This window comes from Salvelinus namaycush, chromosome 9 (assembly GCF_016432855.1).
Source record: "Salvelinus namaycush isolate Seneca chromosome 9, SaNama_1.0, whole genome shotgun sequence".
Classification (NCBI taxonomy): Eukaryota; Metazoa; Chordata; class Actinopteri; order Salmoniformes; family Salmonidae; genus Salvelinus; species Salvelinus namaycush.
Window position 1 is genome coordinate 44,702,827 of NC_052315.1, and position 14,875 is coordinate 44,717,701.

Sequence of the window (14,875 nt, forward strand, 5' to 3'; positions counted from 1 at the left end):
TTACAGAAGTTGTCAGACCCTTTACTCAGTAATTTGTTGAAGCATCTTTGGCGGAAACTACAGCCTCAAGTCTCCTTGGGTATTATGATGCTACAAGCTTGGCACACCTGTATTTGGGGAGTTTCTCCCATTCTTCTCTGCAGCACCTCTCAAGCTCTGTCAGGTTGGATGGGGAGTGTCGCTGCACAGCTATTTTCAGGTCTCTCCAGAGATGTTCGATCTGGTTCAAGTCCGGGCTCTGGCTGGGCCACTCAAGGACATTCAGAGACTTGTCCCGAAGCCACTCCTGGTTTGTCTTGGTTGTGTGCTTAGGGTAATTGTCCTGTTGGAAGGTGAACCTTCATTCCAGTCTGAGGTCCTGAAGGCTCTGGAGCAGGTTTTCATCAAGGATCTCTCTGTACTTTGCTCTGTTAATTTTTCCCTCGATCCTGACTAGTCTAAACATCTCCACAGCATAATGCTGCCACCACCATGCTTCACTGTAGGAATGGTGCTAAGTTTCCTCCAGATGTGATGCTTGGAATTCAGGCCAGAGTTCAATCTTGGTGTCATCAGACCAGAGAATCATGTTTCTCATGGTCTGAGAGTCTTTAGGTGCCTTTTGGCAAACTCCAAGTGGGCTGTCTTGTGCCTTTTACTGAGGAGTGGCTTCTGTCTAGCCACTCTACCATAAAGGCCTGATTGTTGGAGTGCTGCAGAGATGGTTGTCGTTCTGGAAGGTCCTCCCATCTCCACAGAGGAACTCTGGACCAAGGCCCTTCTCCCCCGATTGCTCAGTTTGGCTGGGCGGCCAGCTCTAGGAAGAGTGTTGGTGGTTCCAAACTTCTTCTATTTAATTATGATGGAGGCCACTGTGTTCTTGGATCTTCAATGCTGCAGACATTTTTTGGTACTCTTCCCCAGATTTGTATCTCGACACAGTCCTATCTCAGAGCTTTACGGACACTTCCTTCAACCTCATGGATTTTGCTCTGACATGCACTGTCAACTGTGGGACTTTATATAGACAGGTGTGTGTGCCTTTCCAAATCATGTCCAATCAATTAAATTTACCACAAGTGAACTCCAATCAAATTGTAGAAACAGTAGATTTACAGGATGATCAATGGAAACAGGATACACCTGAGCTCAACTTCGAGTCTCATAGGAAAGAGTCTGAATACTTCTGTAAGTAAGGTATGTAATTTTTAAATTGTAAAGATTTATAAAAAACTGTTTGCTTTGTCATTCTGGGATATTGTGTGTAGATTGAGGGGAAAATGTATTTAATCAATTTTAGAATAAGGCTGTAACGTAACAAAATGTGGAAAAAGTAAAGAGGTCTGAATAATTTCTGAATGCACTGTACATAAACCAAATAATTACTTTATATGAACTTACTTCACAGAGAAAAAAACCAAGCATACATGTATTCAATGTCTCAAATAAATCCAATACAACTTGAAATCATCAGCATGGTAATGAAGAAAATAGCAAAGACTGAATATTTTTTTTACTTGGGAGAAATGTGAACAATATGGGGATGTTGACCTTAATCTGTTTTTAAAGGGACAACTACATAACTATTTACATGAGCCAGGTGATAACTGAGCGATGGAAGTTTAAAAGATAATTAACAACATTTGAATAATTAAAACGACTAAATCAAACCCAGTTTAGAACTATTGCCTTTTGTGTGAACTCTGGAGATGGCTGCCCTATGGAAGTCCTTCGTCCAACGCTTGTTGAATGCATGCACTGAAACTATCAGAAAACAAAATTAGGATACTGAAAACAATTTATATTTTGGCATCTTAAAAGGTAGAAATTCAGCTATGGCAATTCATATTTGACAACCCAGTGCTGGGTCAATATTGGGCTAACACAGCATTGGGTTAATTCAACCCAGCGGGTTTGGGTAGTGCTTCTAACCCAGTCCCTTGGGTTAAGCGCTCAACCCAACTTTTGGGTAAATTAGTCTATATTGCTTGGTTGTGACAAAACCAGCACATTGGGTTGGGGGATTGACCCAGCAGCTGGGTAATTTATGTAATCCTAATTTCAATTTTGCTTGAATATTTTTGCCTACACTACCATCCCACCCCCTCACAATCAATATACAATGTTGAATTTCAAATAATTTATTTATTTCCTGCATTTCAGAACATGCATTGAAACAAAGCCCTATTGTCTATTTATTACTGAACAAAAATATAAACGCAACATGCAACAATTTCAAAGATTTTACTGAATTACAGTTCATATAAGGAAAACAGTGAATTGAAAAATTCATTAGGACTTAATCGATGGATTTCGCATGACTGGGAATACAGACATGCATCTGTTGGTCACAGATACCTTTTTTAAAAAGGTAGGGGCGTGGATCGGAAAACCAGTCAGTATCTGGTGTGACCACCTCAGGATCTCATCACGGTACTGTATCTCTGTGCATTCAAATTGCCATTGATAAAATGCAATTGTGTTCATTGTCCGTAGCTTATGCCTGCCCATATCATAACCTCACCGCCACCATGGGACACTTTTCACAACATTGACATCAGCAAACCGCTCGTCCACACGACACCATATACGCTGTCTGCCATTTGCCGGTACAGTTGAAACCGGAACTAATCTGTGAATAGCACACTTCTCCAGCGTGCCAGTGGCCATTGAAGGTCAGCATTTGCCCACTGAAGTCAGTTACGACACCGAACTGCAGTCAGGTCAAGACCCTGGTGAGGACGACAAGCACGCAGATGAGTTTCCCTGAGATGGTTTCTGACAGTTTGTGCAGAAATTATTTGGTTGTGCAAACCCACAGTTTCATCAGCTGTCCGGGTGGCTGTTCTCAGACCATCCCGCAGTTGAAGAAGCCTGATGTGGAGGTCCTGGGCTGACGCGGTTACATGTGGTCTGTGGTTGGGAAGCCAGTTGGACATACTGCCAAATTTTCTAAAACGAAGATTGGAGGTGACTTATGGTAGAGAAATTAATATTCAATTCTCTGACAACAGCTCTGATGGAAATTCCTCCAGTCAGCATACCAATTGCACGTTCCCTCATCTTGAGACATCTGTGGCATTGTGTTATGGGACACAACTACACATTTTAGAGTCGCCTTTTATTGTCACCAGCACAAGGTGCACCTGTGTAATGATCATGCTGTTTAATTAGATTCTTAATATGCCACACCTGTCAGGTGGAAGGATTATTTTGGCAAAGGAGAAATGCTTACTAACAGGGATGTAAACAAATTTGTTCACAAAATTTGAGACAAATAAGCTTTTTGTGCAAATGGAACATTTCTGGGATCTTTTATTTCAACTCATGAAACATGGGACCAATACTTTACATGTTGCGTTTCATATTTATGTTCAGTATATTTCACAAGATAATATTTCATAAGCTAGAATTGATTCATATTCTTTAATGTCCAAACATCAGACTAACGCCTCAGTTGAACTTGGTGTGCACACTCCGATTGCAATCGGAGAAAAACAAAGCATGCGTGTGTGTGACATTGTCTGTCAGACAGTGCCAGAGCTAATCAATAGATAATCACATTCATTGGCACATCTTAGGTGACACACACCATGCTGTTTTGCCATACAATAATGGTCTACATTGGGATAGAGTTAAAACATTGTTACACAGAACAAGTGTAAAATATTACAATTTGAATGTCACTCTACCAAGGACTTGGACTAATGACTCATTACTTACTAAGTGTATTTCATTCATAAAGCACTTTTCACAATCTCCAAGATGTACCATTTGTATTAAAAGTAAATTGGTATGAAAGCATACCAGAATGCGCTTCAGTAATTGAACTGAAGGAAAACGAGCCACATACCATACTATAGGCAAAAAGCAGGAACAAAGCCATAAAAAAAGCGAACTATAAATCAAACACATAATAGGACACACGCAGTGTATCCTGCTCCAATGCCAGTCCACTAATGACTGTAAACACCTGTGAGCAGTTCACAAGAGCCAACACAAATGGGTAGGGTCTGGTCACCTCCACCTTAGTGAAATTGTGATTTTAGAATATTAGGACTTGTGCAAACCATGGAGGCACACTGACAATGCCATCACACAAAATTAATTTTGTATATTTTATAGCCATTTACATCAACACCCAATCCCTGTTTGATGCCTACATCTTTCATTCATTTGAGGCTGGGGCTCAAAGGTTAATTTACACAACACTAACCACGTTTCCAGTCAAACATTTCATGCAGATGAATTCTGACGCATGAAAAAAGTCACGACCGGGCTGATGGAAACATGAAATCCGGGTACAATTCTATAAATGGCTAAAGACAATTATTATTATTTTTGACATGGTGGGATATTTTTGTGTAATTTTAAATGAATTGTGCGAGAAATGGCGGTGGAAACTCACGCGATATGTTGTGTGGTCCTCCCACTACGACTCGGGAAGCATGCAGTTTATTAGGCTACAGATTAAATAAAAAGTAACGATCGCGGTCTTCAAGGTCAAAAAACATTGCTTTGCCAGCCCAGGCTAGTTAATCCTAGAAAACAGAATCAAATTAAAGTCTGTTTTTGTAAAAAATGACCCACCATGCCTGGAGTATCCAGCAGACGCGGATACTCTGACTATCTCGACTGTCTTGGCCCCATTCTGTCTGGTCCACTGAGCCCTCTGGATCACGGCCGGGTTTGCTGGCCAGATGTTCAGCCACTTGGTCATCTGGGCTACCCTCTCACATTTGACTCTGTTGTGAGCAGAAAGTATTCAATGAATTATACATTACTTTTAACAATCAGTTTTCAAAATACATAAATCTTTCAACATGTACCTGGCAAGACCCAGCTACTGCTCAAGCTTGGTGTGTCCACAGTCCTAAGTATTCATGTCTGTGTCTCGAGGACTTCCCCTCGTGTATAAAAAAAAGGTGTCATTTACAGAATACTCACTGCATGTAAGGTTTTTATGTTCCTCTTTAACTTCAGGCTATAGTCGAGTCGTCCAAAAGCAAGAGCGTTTCCTGGTCCATCTCTTCCGTTCCAAATGAGAGGGTAAAAGGGAAAGAGGGTACTTAATCAGTTGCACAACTGAATGTAGTAAACCGAAATGTGCATTTAACCCAACCCCTCTAAATCAGAGAGGTGGGGTGGGGGGGGGGGGGGGGGGCTCCCTTAATTGACAGCCACGTCTTTGGCACTCGGGCAGCAGTTGTTATTGTTGGGGGTTAACTGCCTTGCTCAAGGGCAGAATGGCAGATTTGTCCACCTTGCTAGCTCAAGATTTCAAACCAGCGACCTATCCGTTACTGGCCCAACGCGCTTAACCGCTAGGGCTAGGCTTAACCGCTAGGCTTAACTGCTAGGGGGGGAGATTTTAAGGGAACGTTTCACCCACATTTCTAAATTAAATACTTTGAGGGAAGGGTTGATAAGCCAGATCAAATAGTTGGGAGTGAGAAAAGTGCAAAATTAGAGGCGTTAGTAGTTTCGAGGTTAGAAAGGCAGGCCGATATTCGAAACCCCAAGCTGCCTGCAGGGAAATTGGCAGGGAGTCATCCGTCAGCCAAAGGTTTACCAGCTACAATATCTCTGGATACTAACTACTGCCGTTGTGCCTTTAAGCAAGGCTCTTTGTCCCTAAGTGCCCATGAGCTGCTCCCAGCCTGTGATATGTGTGTGTTGTGTGTCAGGTTGGTCACTGTGACAGAATATCTGTGAAATGACCAATAAAGCAAGTATGGTGAAATGAATGCCAGACAATCTATGGTAGCTGTGCATGTACTGTAACTAGCCCCTAAGTGGCTGCATGGTTGTAAGAGGCTCTGATGAAATAGTAAACTTCACGTTTTCATTAAGGTTGTACTATTGGTTATCAATGACAATGTGGAAGATGTAGATGCTGTTTTTCCACAGGGTCAATGAAAATCAGTGTTTCATTTCTCAAAAATAAATGTCTCACTTTTACTTACTTTGGAATCAAAGAGGCCAGGTTCCACTCATTCAGTGTATTTTTACATTGTTGTCCATTCATTGGCCTTGACCTCTGCATTTAAGTACAGAAATATTAGAAACATAGCTAGCTAGCTAAACTAAAATTTAAGGTAAACTCTAACGTTAGCTAGCTAATAGAATATGCATCCACAAGTTCGACTAATACTCCCACTGTCAGAAACCATTGAAAACCAGTACAGTAACACTAACGTAAACTCACTTAAACTCGTACATCGCCTTGGTCCATACAATTGCCCTTATTTTAGCGCCCCAAAAACGTAATACTTCCAGATCAACTGTAATGTCAATACCATTGTAAAGCACAATTTCTCCCCTTTCCAACAGAATCAATTACATGACCTAAACGCTGCCCGTTTCTGCATAATTCAAGCAGGCAATGAGCCCCGTCGGATCTTTCTAAAAATGGCGGGTGGGGAAGTGAAACTAATGCGTGAGAAGGAGAGATGTTGTGTGGGAAAATTGCTTTTTTTCACTCGATCTGTCCAACTTATCGCCTCTAAAATGTAAATAAAACACTATAAAGAGTTTATGTAATGTGTCATTACATACCTATTTGAAGGTTTGTGTCGAATTTGAATCTGATTTTTAGGGCGGCGCTAAAGTGATCTTAGAAGTAAACAACGGCTTTGAGAATGATGATCGCATGCAATGATGACGCAAAAAATGACTAGGTATTCCCCCTTACCCCCGTCACTGTCCATTTCTTGTTTTTAAACGTTGAAAGAAGTGCTACACCTGGTGGAGAGAGATTGTAAGACAGAAATAGTTGCTTTATGCGTTCTGTACGTTGCGACATGATACGTCACGATGTAATGGAGGGTCCGTTTTTTCAACTTTTCTACAATACTATAGAGCCATTACCATGTCGATCAACGCTTGAGTAGAAACCTAGTTCACACCCCTGATTTTGAAGTCAACACAGTCGCTACAGTCCCATTAGTTTTCTTTGTAGCCTCGTTTGAATGTTGCGGTTGCGCACATTTGTACGGAATGGGGTGAGTTTACGTTAGCTAACTCAATCGATCACCATGCAAGCATGAGACAAGCCAGCATATAGCTTGGTTAAATGAACCCAGATGGAGAACAAGTTAAATCTAACCATGTTAACTTAGCTAGCTAAGTTATATCCAATAGCCAGCTAACATGTGAAACAATGTCCGAGACAGTCCAGAAGAAGTGTCAGCTATTAGCACAGAAAATGGCTAGCTAGGTAACGCTACCTACCTGATTTAATGATAGGACAACCTATAACCTGAATTACCATCAAATGTATAATTCGTAACATTTTGTTGCATACCGTTTTCATGGATTTCATTCAGCCAAAACACCCTTAGTCTGTCGAAATAACAATTGCCGGTTTCCACTCGTCAGTCACTGAATCGCATTAGAACTAGAATAGTTGCAAGTCCTCTGGTGGACTTCACGCGCTTGTGGCAGGAGAATTAACCCACTGGCTGGGTCAAATATCCATAGCCCAACCTTAATAACCCAGCACCAACAACCCAAACTTGATGTATTTACAGAAAACACAACTATTGACCCAATGCCTGCAACCCAGCAATTGGGTCATCCAAACAACCCAACTTACATCTCAAAGCCATGCATGCAAGAAGCCTTGACCTGTCTGGTGCACATATATTTCTCAGTCCTCAGTTTGATTGAAGGCCTCAATCTGTATTTTTGCCTTGTAACTGATTGCTTCTAGAAAGAGAGAAGGAACAACACACAATGAAGATAAGCTGGCTACTAGTTTAAAGGTCTCTGTGACCAACAGATGCATATCTGTATTTCTGAGCCATGTTGATAACTATAGTGATGCCCCCTCTCTCTTCACTCCCCATCCCAGCTGCTAGAGTTAACCTCATTGCTCAGCCCACACTGAGAAACCTCTTCATCACATATGCAGACAACATGGCTATTTTATTCAGCACAGCTGTTGTCTCTGTCCTGCCACCACCTCTTCACTGTTAGGACAGGTGGGGCTGCCAAACACCAGCAATTAGGATGTCCCACTACAATTAAGCCTCTGTAAATAATCACTCCACTAGATTCCTCTTTCTTATCGGAAAGCGTTTTAATGTGGCTGGCTGTGTGAAAGAGATAGCTACTGTCATGGTCAGCGACGATTTTGAATGGTATTTGTCATTTTTGTGCATTAGATTGCACAGCAAACTATATTTAATTGTGGCTAAACCTCCTCTCACCCAGTATATCATAATTATGAATGTATTTGTCAATCCTTGAATGAGTGCATGCCACAAACTGTTGTACAGGAATAACAGGTTTGCTATGCACCAACATGTACAGTACCTACATTGTAATTTCACTGTACCGATGTAACTACCATGTAATTGGATGATATTAGGGACACTTATTGTAAAGTGAAACCACTATATGTATAGGAAAAAGGTCCATCAATGTATGCATTTTTATGAATTCTACTACTTGCTGTTTTGAATTACAATGTTTTTTGTAAAGTGTGTTATCACTTCAAGCTGTGGCTTTATTACAATAGACACCATTAGGACCTATCAAAGGACCTGGCAGGTAACGCAGGACAGAGTCCTCTCTTCACAGGGATTCAGACTAATGAGATTCTGTCACCAGCTCTGAATGGTGAGGAAACACCATTAAGCCTCCTGTTGGAATGGAATGTCAATCTATAGACCGACTCCTGTTTAATAACCACTTATCACCGTATCCCACGTCAGCTATACGCTTCCAGGATACGAGATCACAGATTAAAGGCTCAAACGTTGCTTTACATTTGGATAATTGCTTCTCTAAATGTCTTGTTTGTGATAGACAAACATAATCCCACCCAATTACCTCCCTGATGCTTGCCTTCAGTGCCTCCATTCAGATGCCATTTATGCTCCTTGTTCCATTCTGTTTGCTTGACACTCATCTGGTACTTGTCCTTTTTTGTATTTTCCTTCTCCAGAACGTGTACTACACAAACTCACATCAGCTTCACCTGGGGGTCTTGAGCCCCACCATCGACGACGATGACAACAAGTGCCTGGTGGATGTGAACAACCGGCCGCGGCTCCTGGAGTGCAGCTACGCCACAGCCAAGCGCATGAAGCTCGCCTGGCTGTTTACTCAGGTAAAGGCTACTCCTGTCTTCTCCTACCATTCCTCTCCTAAATGGATTAAACGAATGGACAACAATACTTAGGCTTCTACTTCCAGTTTATACAGTGCCTTTGAAAGTATTCACAAGTATTTCCACATTTTGTTACTTTACAGCCTTATTGTAAAATTTATGAAATAGTTTTTTTAGCCTCATCAATCTACACACAATACCCCATAATGACAAAGCAAAAACAAGTTAAGAATTTTTTGCCAATTGATTAAAATAAAAATGGAAATATCACATTTACATAAGTATTCAGACCCTTTACTCAGTACTTTGTTGAAGCACCTATGGCAGCGATTACAGCATCAAGTCTTCTCGGGTATGACGCTACAAGCTTGGCACACCTGTATTTGGGAGTTTCTCCCATTCTTTTCTGCAGATCCTCTCAAGCTCTGTCAGGTTGGATGGGGAGCGTCGCTGAGCAGCTTTTTTCAGGTCTCCAGAGATGTTCGATCGGGTTCAAGTCCGGGCTCTGGCTGGGCCGCTCAAGGACATTCAGAGACATGTCCCGAAGCCACTTCTGCGTTGTCTTGTCTGTGTGCTTAGGTTGTTGTCCTGTTGGAAGGTGAACCTTCATCCCCAGTCTGAGGTCCAGAGCGCTCTGGAGCAGGTTTTCATCACGGAGCTCTCTGTACTTAGCTCCGTTCATCTTTCCCTCGATTCTGACTAGTCTTCCAGTCCCTGCCGCTGAAAAACATCCCACAGTATGATGCTGCCACCACCATGCTTCCCCGTAGGGATGGTGCTAGGTTTCCTCCAGACGTGATGCTTGGCATTCAGGCCAAAGAGTTCAATCTTGGTTTCATCAGACCAGAGAAACGTGTTTCTCATGGTCTGAGTCTTTTGGCAAACTCCAAGATGGCTGTCATGTGCCTTTTTACTGAGGAGTGGCTTCCGTCTGGCCACTCTACCATAAGGGCCTGATTGGTGGAGTGCTGCAGAGATGGTTGTCCTTCTGGAAGGTTCTCCCATCTCCAGAGGAACTCAAGAGCTCTAGAGCTCGGCCCTTCTTCCCCGATTGCTCAGTTTGGCCGGGCGACCAGTTCTAGGAAAAATCTTGGTGGTTCCAAACTTCTTCCATTTTTGAAGAATGATGGAGGCCACTGTGTTCTTGGAGACCTTCAATGCTGCAGAAATGTTTTGGTACCCTTCCCCAGATCTGTGCCTCGACACAATCCTGTCTCGTAGCGCTACAGACAATTCCAAAGACCTCATGGCTTGGTTTTTGCTCTGACATGTACTGTCAAGTGTGGGACCTTATATAGACAGGTGCTTGCCTTTCCAAATAATGTCCAATCAATGGAATTTACCACAGGTGGACTCCAAGTTGTAAAAATATCTCAAGGATGATCAATAAAAAACTGACTGTTAGAACTGTTAAGGCTCCATGGATTGATGAGGAGTTGAAAAGGATGGTACAAAAGGAGTGGCTAATAAGTCTGGCTGCACATCTGACTGACTTACTTACTGCAAATTGAGAAATGATGTGACTAAACTCAACAAAAAGAGGAAGAAACTTTATTATGAAGCCAAGATCAATGATATAAAGAATGATGGAAAAAAACTTTGGCGTACTTATGGGCAGAAAATGTTGAGCAGAAAGACATTCAACTCCATCTTTCATTGAATCAGATGGCTTACTCATCACAACCATTTGATGTTGGCAATTATATTTATGATTATTTCATTGGGAAAGTGGGCAAACTTTGGCAGGAAATGCCCACGACAAACAATGAGCAATTATGTTAATGTATAAAAAAACAAATAATGAAAGAAAAGCAGTGCAAGTTTGAATTTTGTGAAGTTAGTGTGGGAGATGCAAAAATTATTGTTAACGATCAACAATGACAAACCTCCTGGCATTGACAACTTAGATGGAAAGCTACTGAGGATTGTAGCTGACTCTCTAGCCACTCCTATCTATCATATTTTAAATCTGAGCCTAGAGGCCTGGAGGGAAGCCAAAGTAATTCCGCTACCCAAGAGTGGTAAAGCAGCCTTTACTGGTTCTAACAGCAAACCTATAAGGTTGCTGCCAGCTCTTAACAAACTGTTGTAAAAAATGGTGTTTGACCAAATACAATGCTATGTCTCTCTAAACAAATTAACCACAGACTTTCAGCATGCTTATAGAGAAGGGCACTCAACATGTACTGCACTGATACAAATGACTGATGATTGGTTGAAAGAAATTGATAATAATAAGATTGTGGGAGCTGTACTATTAGATATCAGTCCAGCCTTTGATATTATTGACCATAACCTGTTGTTGAGAGAACATGTGTTATGGCTTTTCAACCTCTGCCATATCGTGGATTCAGAGCTATCTATCTAATAGAACTCAAGGGATTTTCTTTAATGGAAGCTTCTCTAATGTCAAACATGTAAAGTGTAGTGTAACGCAGGGCAGCTCTCTAGGCCCTCTACTCTTTTCTATTTTTACCAATGACCTGCCACTGGCATTAAACAAAGCATGTGTGTCCATGTATGCTGATGATTCAACCATATACGCATCAGCAACCACAGCCAATGAAGTCACTGAAACCCTTAACGAAGTTACAGTCTGTTTGGAATGGGTGGCCAGTAATAAACTGGTCCTGAACATCTCTAAAACTAAGAGCATTGTATTTGGTACAAATCATTCCCTAAGTGCTAAACCTCAGCTGAATCTGGTAATGAATGGTGTGGCTGTTGAACAAGTTGAGGAGACTAAATTACTTGGTATTACCTTAGATTGTAAACTGTCATGGTCAAGACATATAGATTCAGTGGTTGTAAAGATGGGGAGAGGTCTAGCCGTAATAAAGAGATGCTCTGCTTTTTTGACACCACACTCCAAAAAGCAATTTCTGCATGCTCTAGTAGTGTCTTATCTTGATTATTGTCCAGTCGTGTGGTCCAGTGCTGCAAGTAAAGACCTAGTTAAGCTGCAGCTGGCCCAGAACAGAGCGGCACATTTTCCTCTTAATTGTATCAGAGGGCTAATATCAATACTATGCATGCCAGTCTCTCTTGGCTAAGAGTTGACTGCATCACTTTTGAAAATCCAAAATTGTTTGCATAGTCAACTTACACACAGCTCTGACACACACACTTATGCCACCAGGGGTCTTTTCATAGTCCCCAAATCCAGAACAAATTCAAAAAAACGTACAGTATTATATAGAGCCCTTTATTGCATGGAACTTGCTTCCATCTCATATTGCTCAGATAAACAGCAAACCTGGTTTCAAAAAACAGATAAAGCAACACCTCGCTGCACAACGCCTCTCCCCTATTTGACCTAGATAGTTTGTGTGTATGCATTGATATGTAGGCTGTGTGTGCCTTTATGAAGATGAATGTAGTTCTGTCCTTGTTGTTCTTGTCTAATGATGTTCTGCATTCTGTATTATGTTTCATGTTTGGTGTGGACCCCAGGAAGGTTAGCTGCTGCTTTTGCAACAGCTAATGGGGATCCTAATAAAATACCAAATACCAAATAAAAACAGAATGCACCTGAGCTCAATTTCGAGTCTCCTAGCAAAGGGCCTGAATACTTATGTAAATAAGGTATTTGTGTTTAGATTTTTTATACATTTGCAAAAATGTCTAAACCTGTTTTCGATTTGTCATTATGGGGTATTGTGTGTAGATTTCTGAGATTATTATTTTTTTAAATCCATTTTAGAATAAGGCTGTAACGTAACAAAATGTGGAAAATGTCAAGGGATCAGATTACTTTCCGAAGGCACTGTACATGCTATATATATTTATCGGACACCGTATATTTTACCATAGTCATCTTTTTTTTAATTTGTTTTTAGTACCACCCAGCTACCGTCAACCCAGCACAAATATTTATTTGGATCAATAACTTTCATTAGATTAGGAAGGGAATGAAAACAAAGTAATGAAATGACTACATATCTTTGATCAGTAACTGTAATACTACACTGCTCAAAAAAATAAAGGGAACACTTAAACAACACAATGTAACTCCAAGTCAATCACACTTCTGTGAAATCAAACTGTCCACTTAGGAAGCAACACTGATTGACAATAAATTTCACATGCTGTTGTGCAAATGGAATAGACAAAAGGTGGAAATTATAGGCAATTAGCAAGACACCCCCAATAAAGGAGTGATTCTGCAGGTGGTGACCACAGACCACTTCTCAGTTCCTATGCTTCCTGGCTGATGTTTTGGTCACTTTTGAATGCTGGCGGTGCTCTCACTCTAGTGGTAGCATGAGACGGAGTCTACAACCCACACAAGTGGCTCAGGTAGTGCAGCTCATCCAGGATGGCACATCAATGCGAGCTGTGGCAAGAAGGTTTGCTGTGTCTGTCAGCGTAGTGTCCAGAGCATGGAGGCGCTACCAGGAGACAGGCCAGTACATCAGGAGACGTGGAGGAGGCCGTAGGAGGGCAACAACCCAGCAGCAGGACCGCTACCTCCGCCTTTGTGCAAGGAGGAGCACTACCAGAGCCCTGCAAAATGACCTCCAGCAGGCCACAAATGTGCATGTGTCAGCATATGGTCTCACAAGGGCTCTGAGGATCTCATCTCGGTACCTAATGGCAGTCAGGCTACCTCTGGCGAGCACATGGAGGGCTGTGCGGCCCCACAAAGAAATGCCACCCCACACCATGACTGACCCACCGCCAAACCGGTCATGCTGGAGGATGTTGCAGGCAGCAGAACGTTCTCCACGGCGTCTCCAGACTCTGTCACATGTGCTCATGTGCTCAGTGTGAACCTGCTGTCATCTGTGAAGAGCACAGGGCGCCAAAGGCGAATTTGCCAATATTGGTGTTCTCTGGCAAATGCCAAACGTCCTGCACGGTGTTGGGCTGTAAGCACAACCCCCACCTGTGGACGTCGGGCCCTCATACCACCCTCATGGAGTCTGTTTCTGACCGTTTGAGCAGACACATGCACATTTGTGGCCTGCTGGAGGTCATTTTGCAGGGCTCTGGTAGTGCTCCTCCTTGCACAAAGGCGGAGGTAGCGGTCCTGCTGCTGGGTTGTTGCCCTCCTACGGCCTCCTCCACGTCTCCTGATGTACTGGCCTGTCTCCTGGTAGCGCCTCCATGCTCTGGACACTACGCTGACAGACACAGCAAACCTTCTTGCCACAGCTCGCATTGATGTGCCATCCTGGATGAGCTGCACTACCTGAGCCACTTGTGTGGGTTGTAGACTCCGTCTCATGCTACCACTAGAGTGAGAGCACCGCCAGCATTCAAAAGTGACCAAAACATCAGCCAGGAAGCATAGGAACTGAGAAGTGGTCTGTGGTCACCACCTGCAGAATCACTCCTTTATTGGGGGTGTCTTGCTAATTGCCTATAATTTCCACCTTTTGTCTATTCCATTTGCACAACAGCATGTGAAATTTATTGTCAATCAGTGTTGCTTCCTAAGTGGACAGTTTGATTTCACAGAAGTGTGATTGACTTGGAGTTACATTGTGTTGTTTAAGTGTTCCCTTTATTTTTTTGAGCAGTGTATTACTCAAATTGGAACAGTACTCTATTATAAAACTTATTAGAGCAAAAAGTAATACTACTGTAAAGCGTTACGTTGTAACGTGTTACCTCCAACACTCGTCACTAGCAGAGTTACAATTGTGGTAGATGAACCAGGCTAATAAGACCCTGCATTGGGCTGTTGAGCATTTCAAGAAGAGGAGCAGATGTGAAGAGATTGGCCTGTTAGTGGGTTAAAAGTGTGGTTCACCGGCCTGCATTCAAGTGGCC

General features: G+C 42.3%; 1 protein-coding gene across 1 annotated transcript in view; it reads left to right on the plus strand.

Moving 5' to 3' along the window:
* The window catches only part of LOC120053288 (polypeptide N-acetylgalactosaminyltransferase 18-like), an 87,614-nt gene that overhangs the window by 52,193 nt on the left and 20,546 nt on the right, over positions 1–14,875 (plus strand). Inside the window, exon 10 of the mRNA XM_039000424.1 lies at positions 8,933–9,097. Coding sequence (XP_038856352.1) covers positions 8,933–9,097 — 165 coding nt within the window. The remainder of the gene's footprint in view (positions 1–8,932; positions 9,098–14,875) is intronic.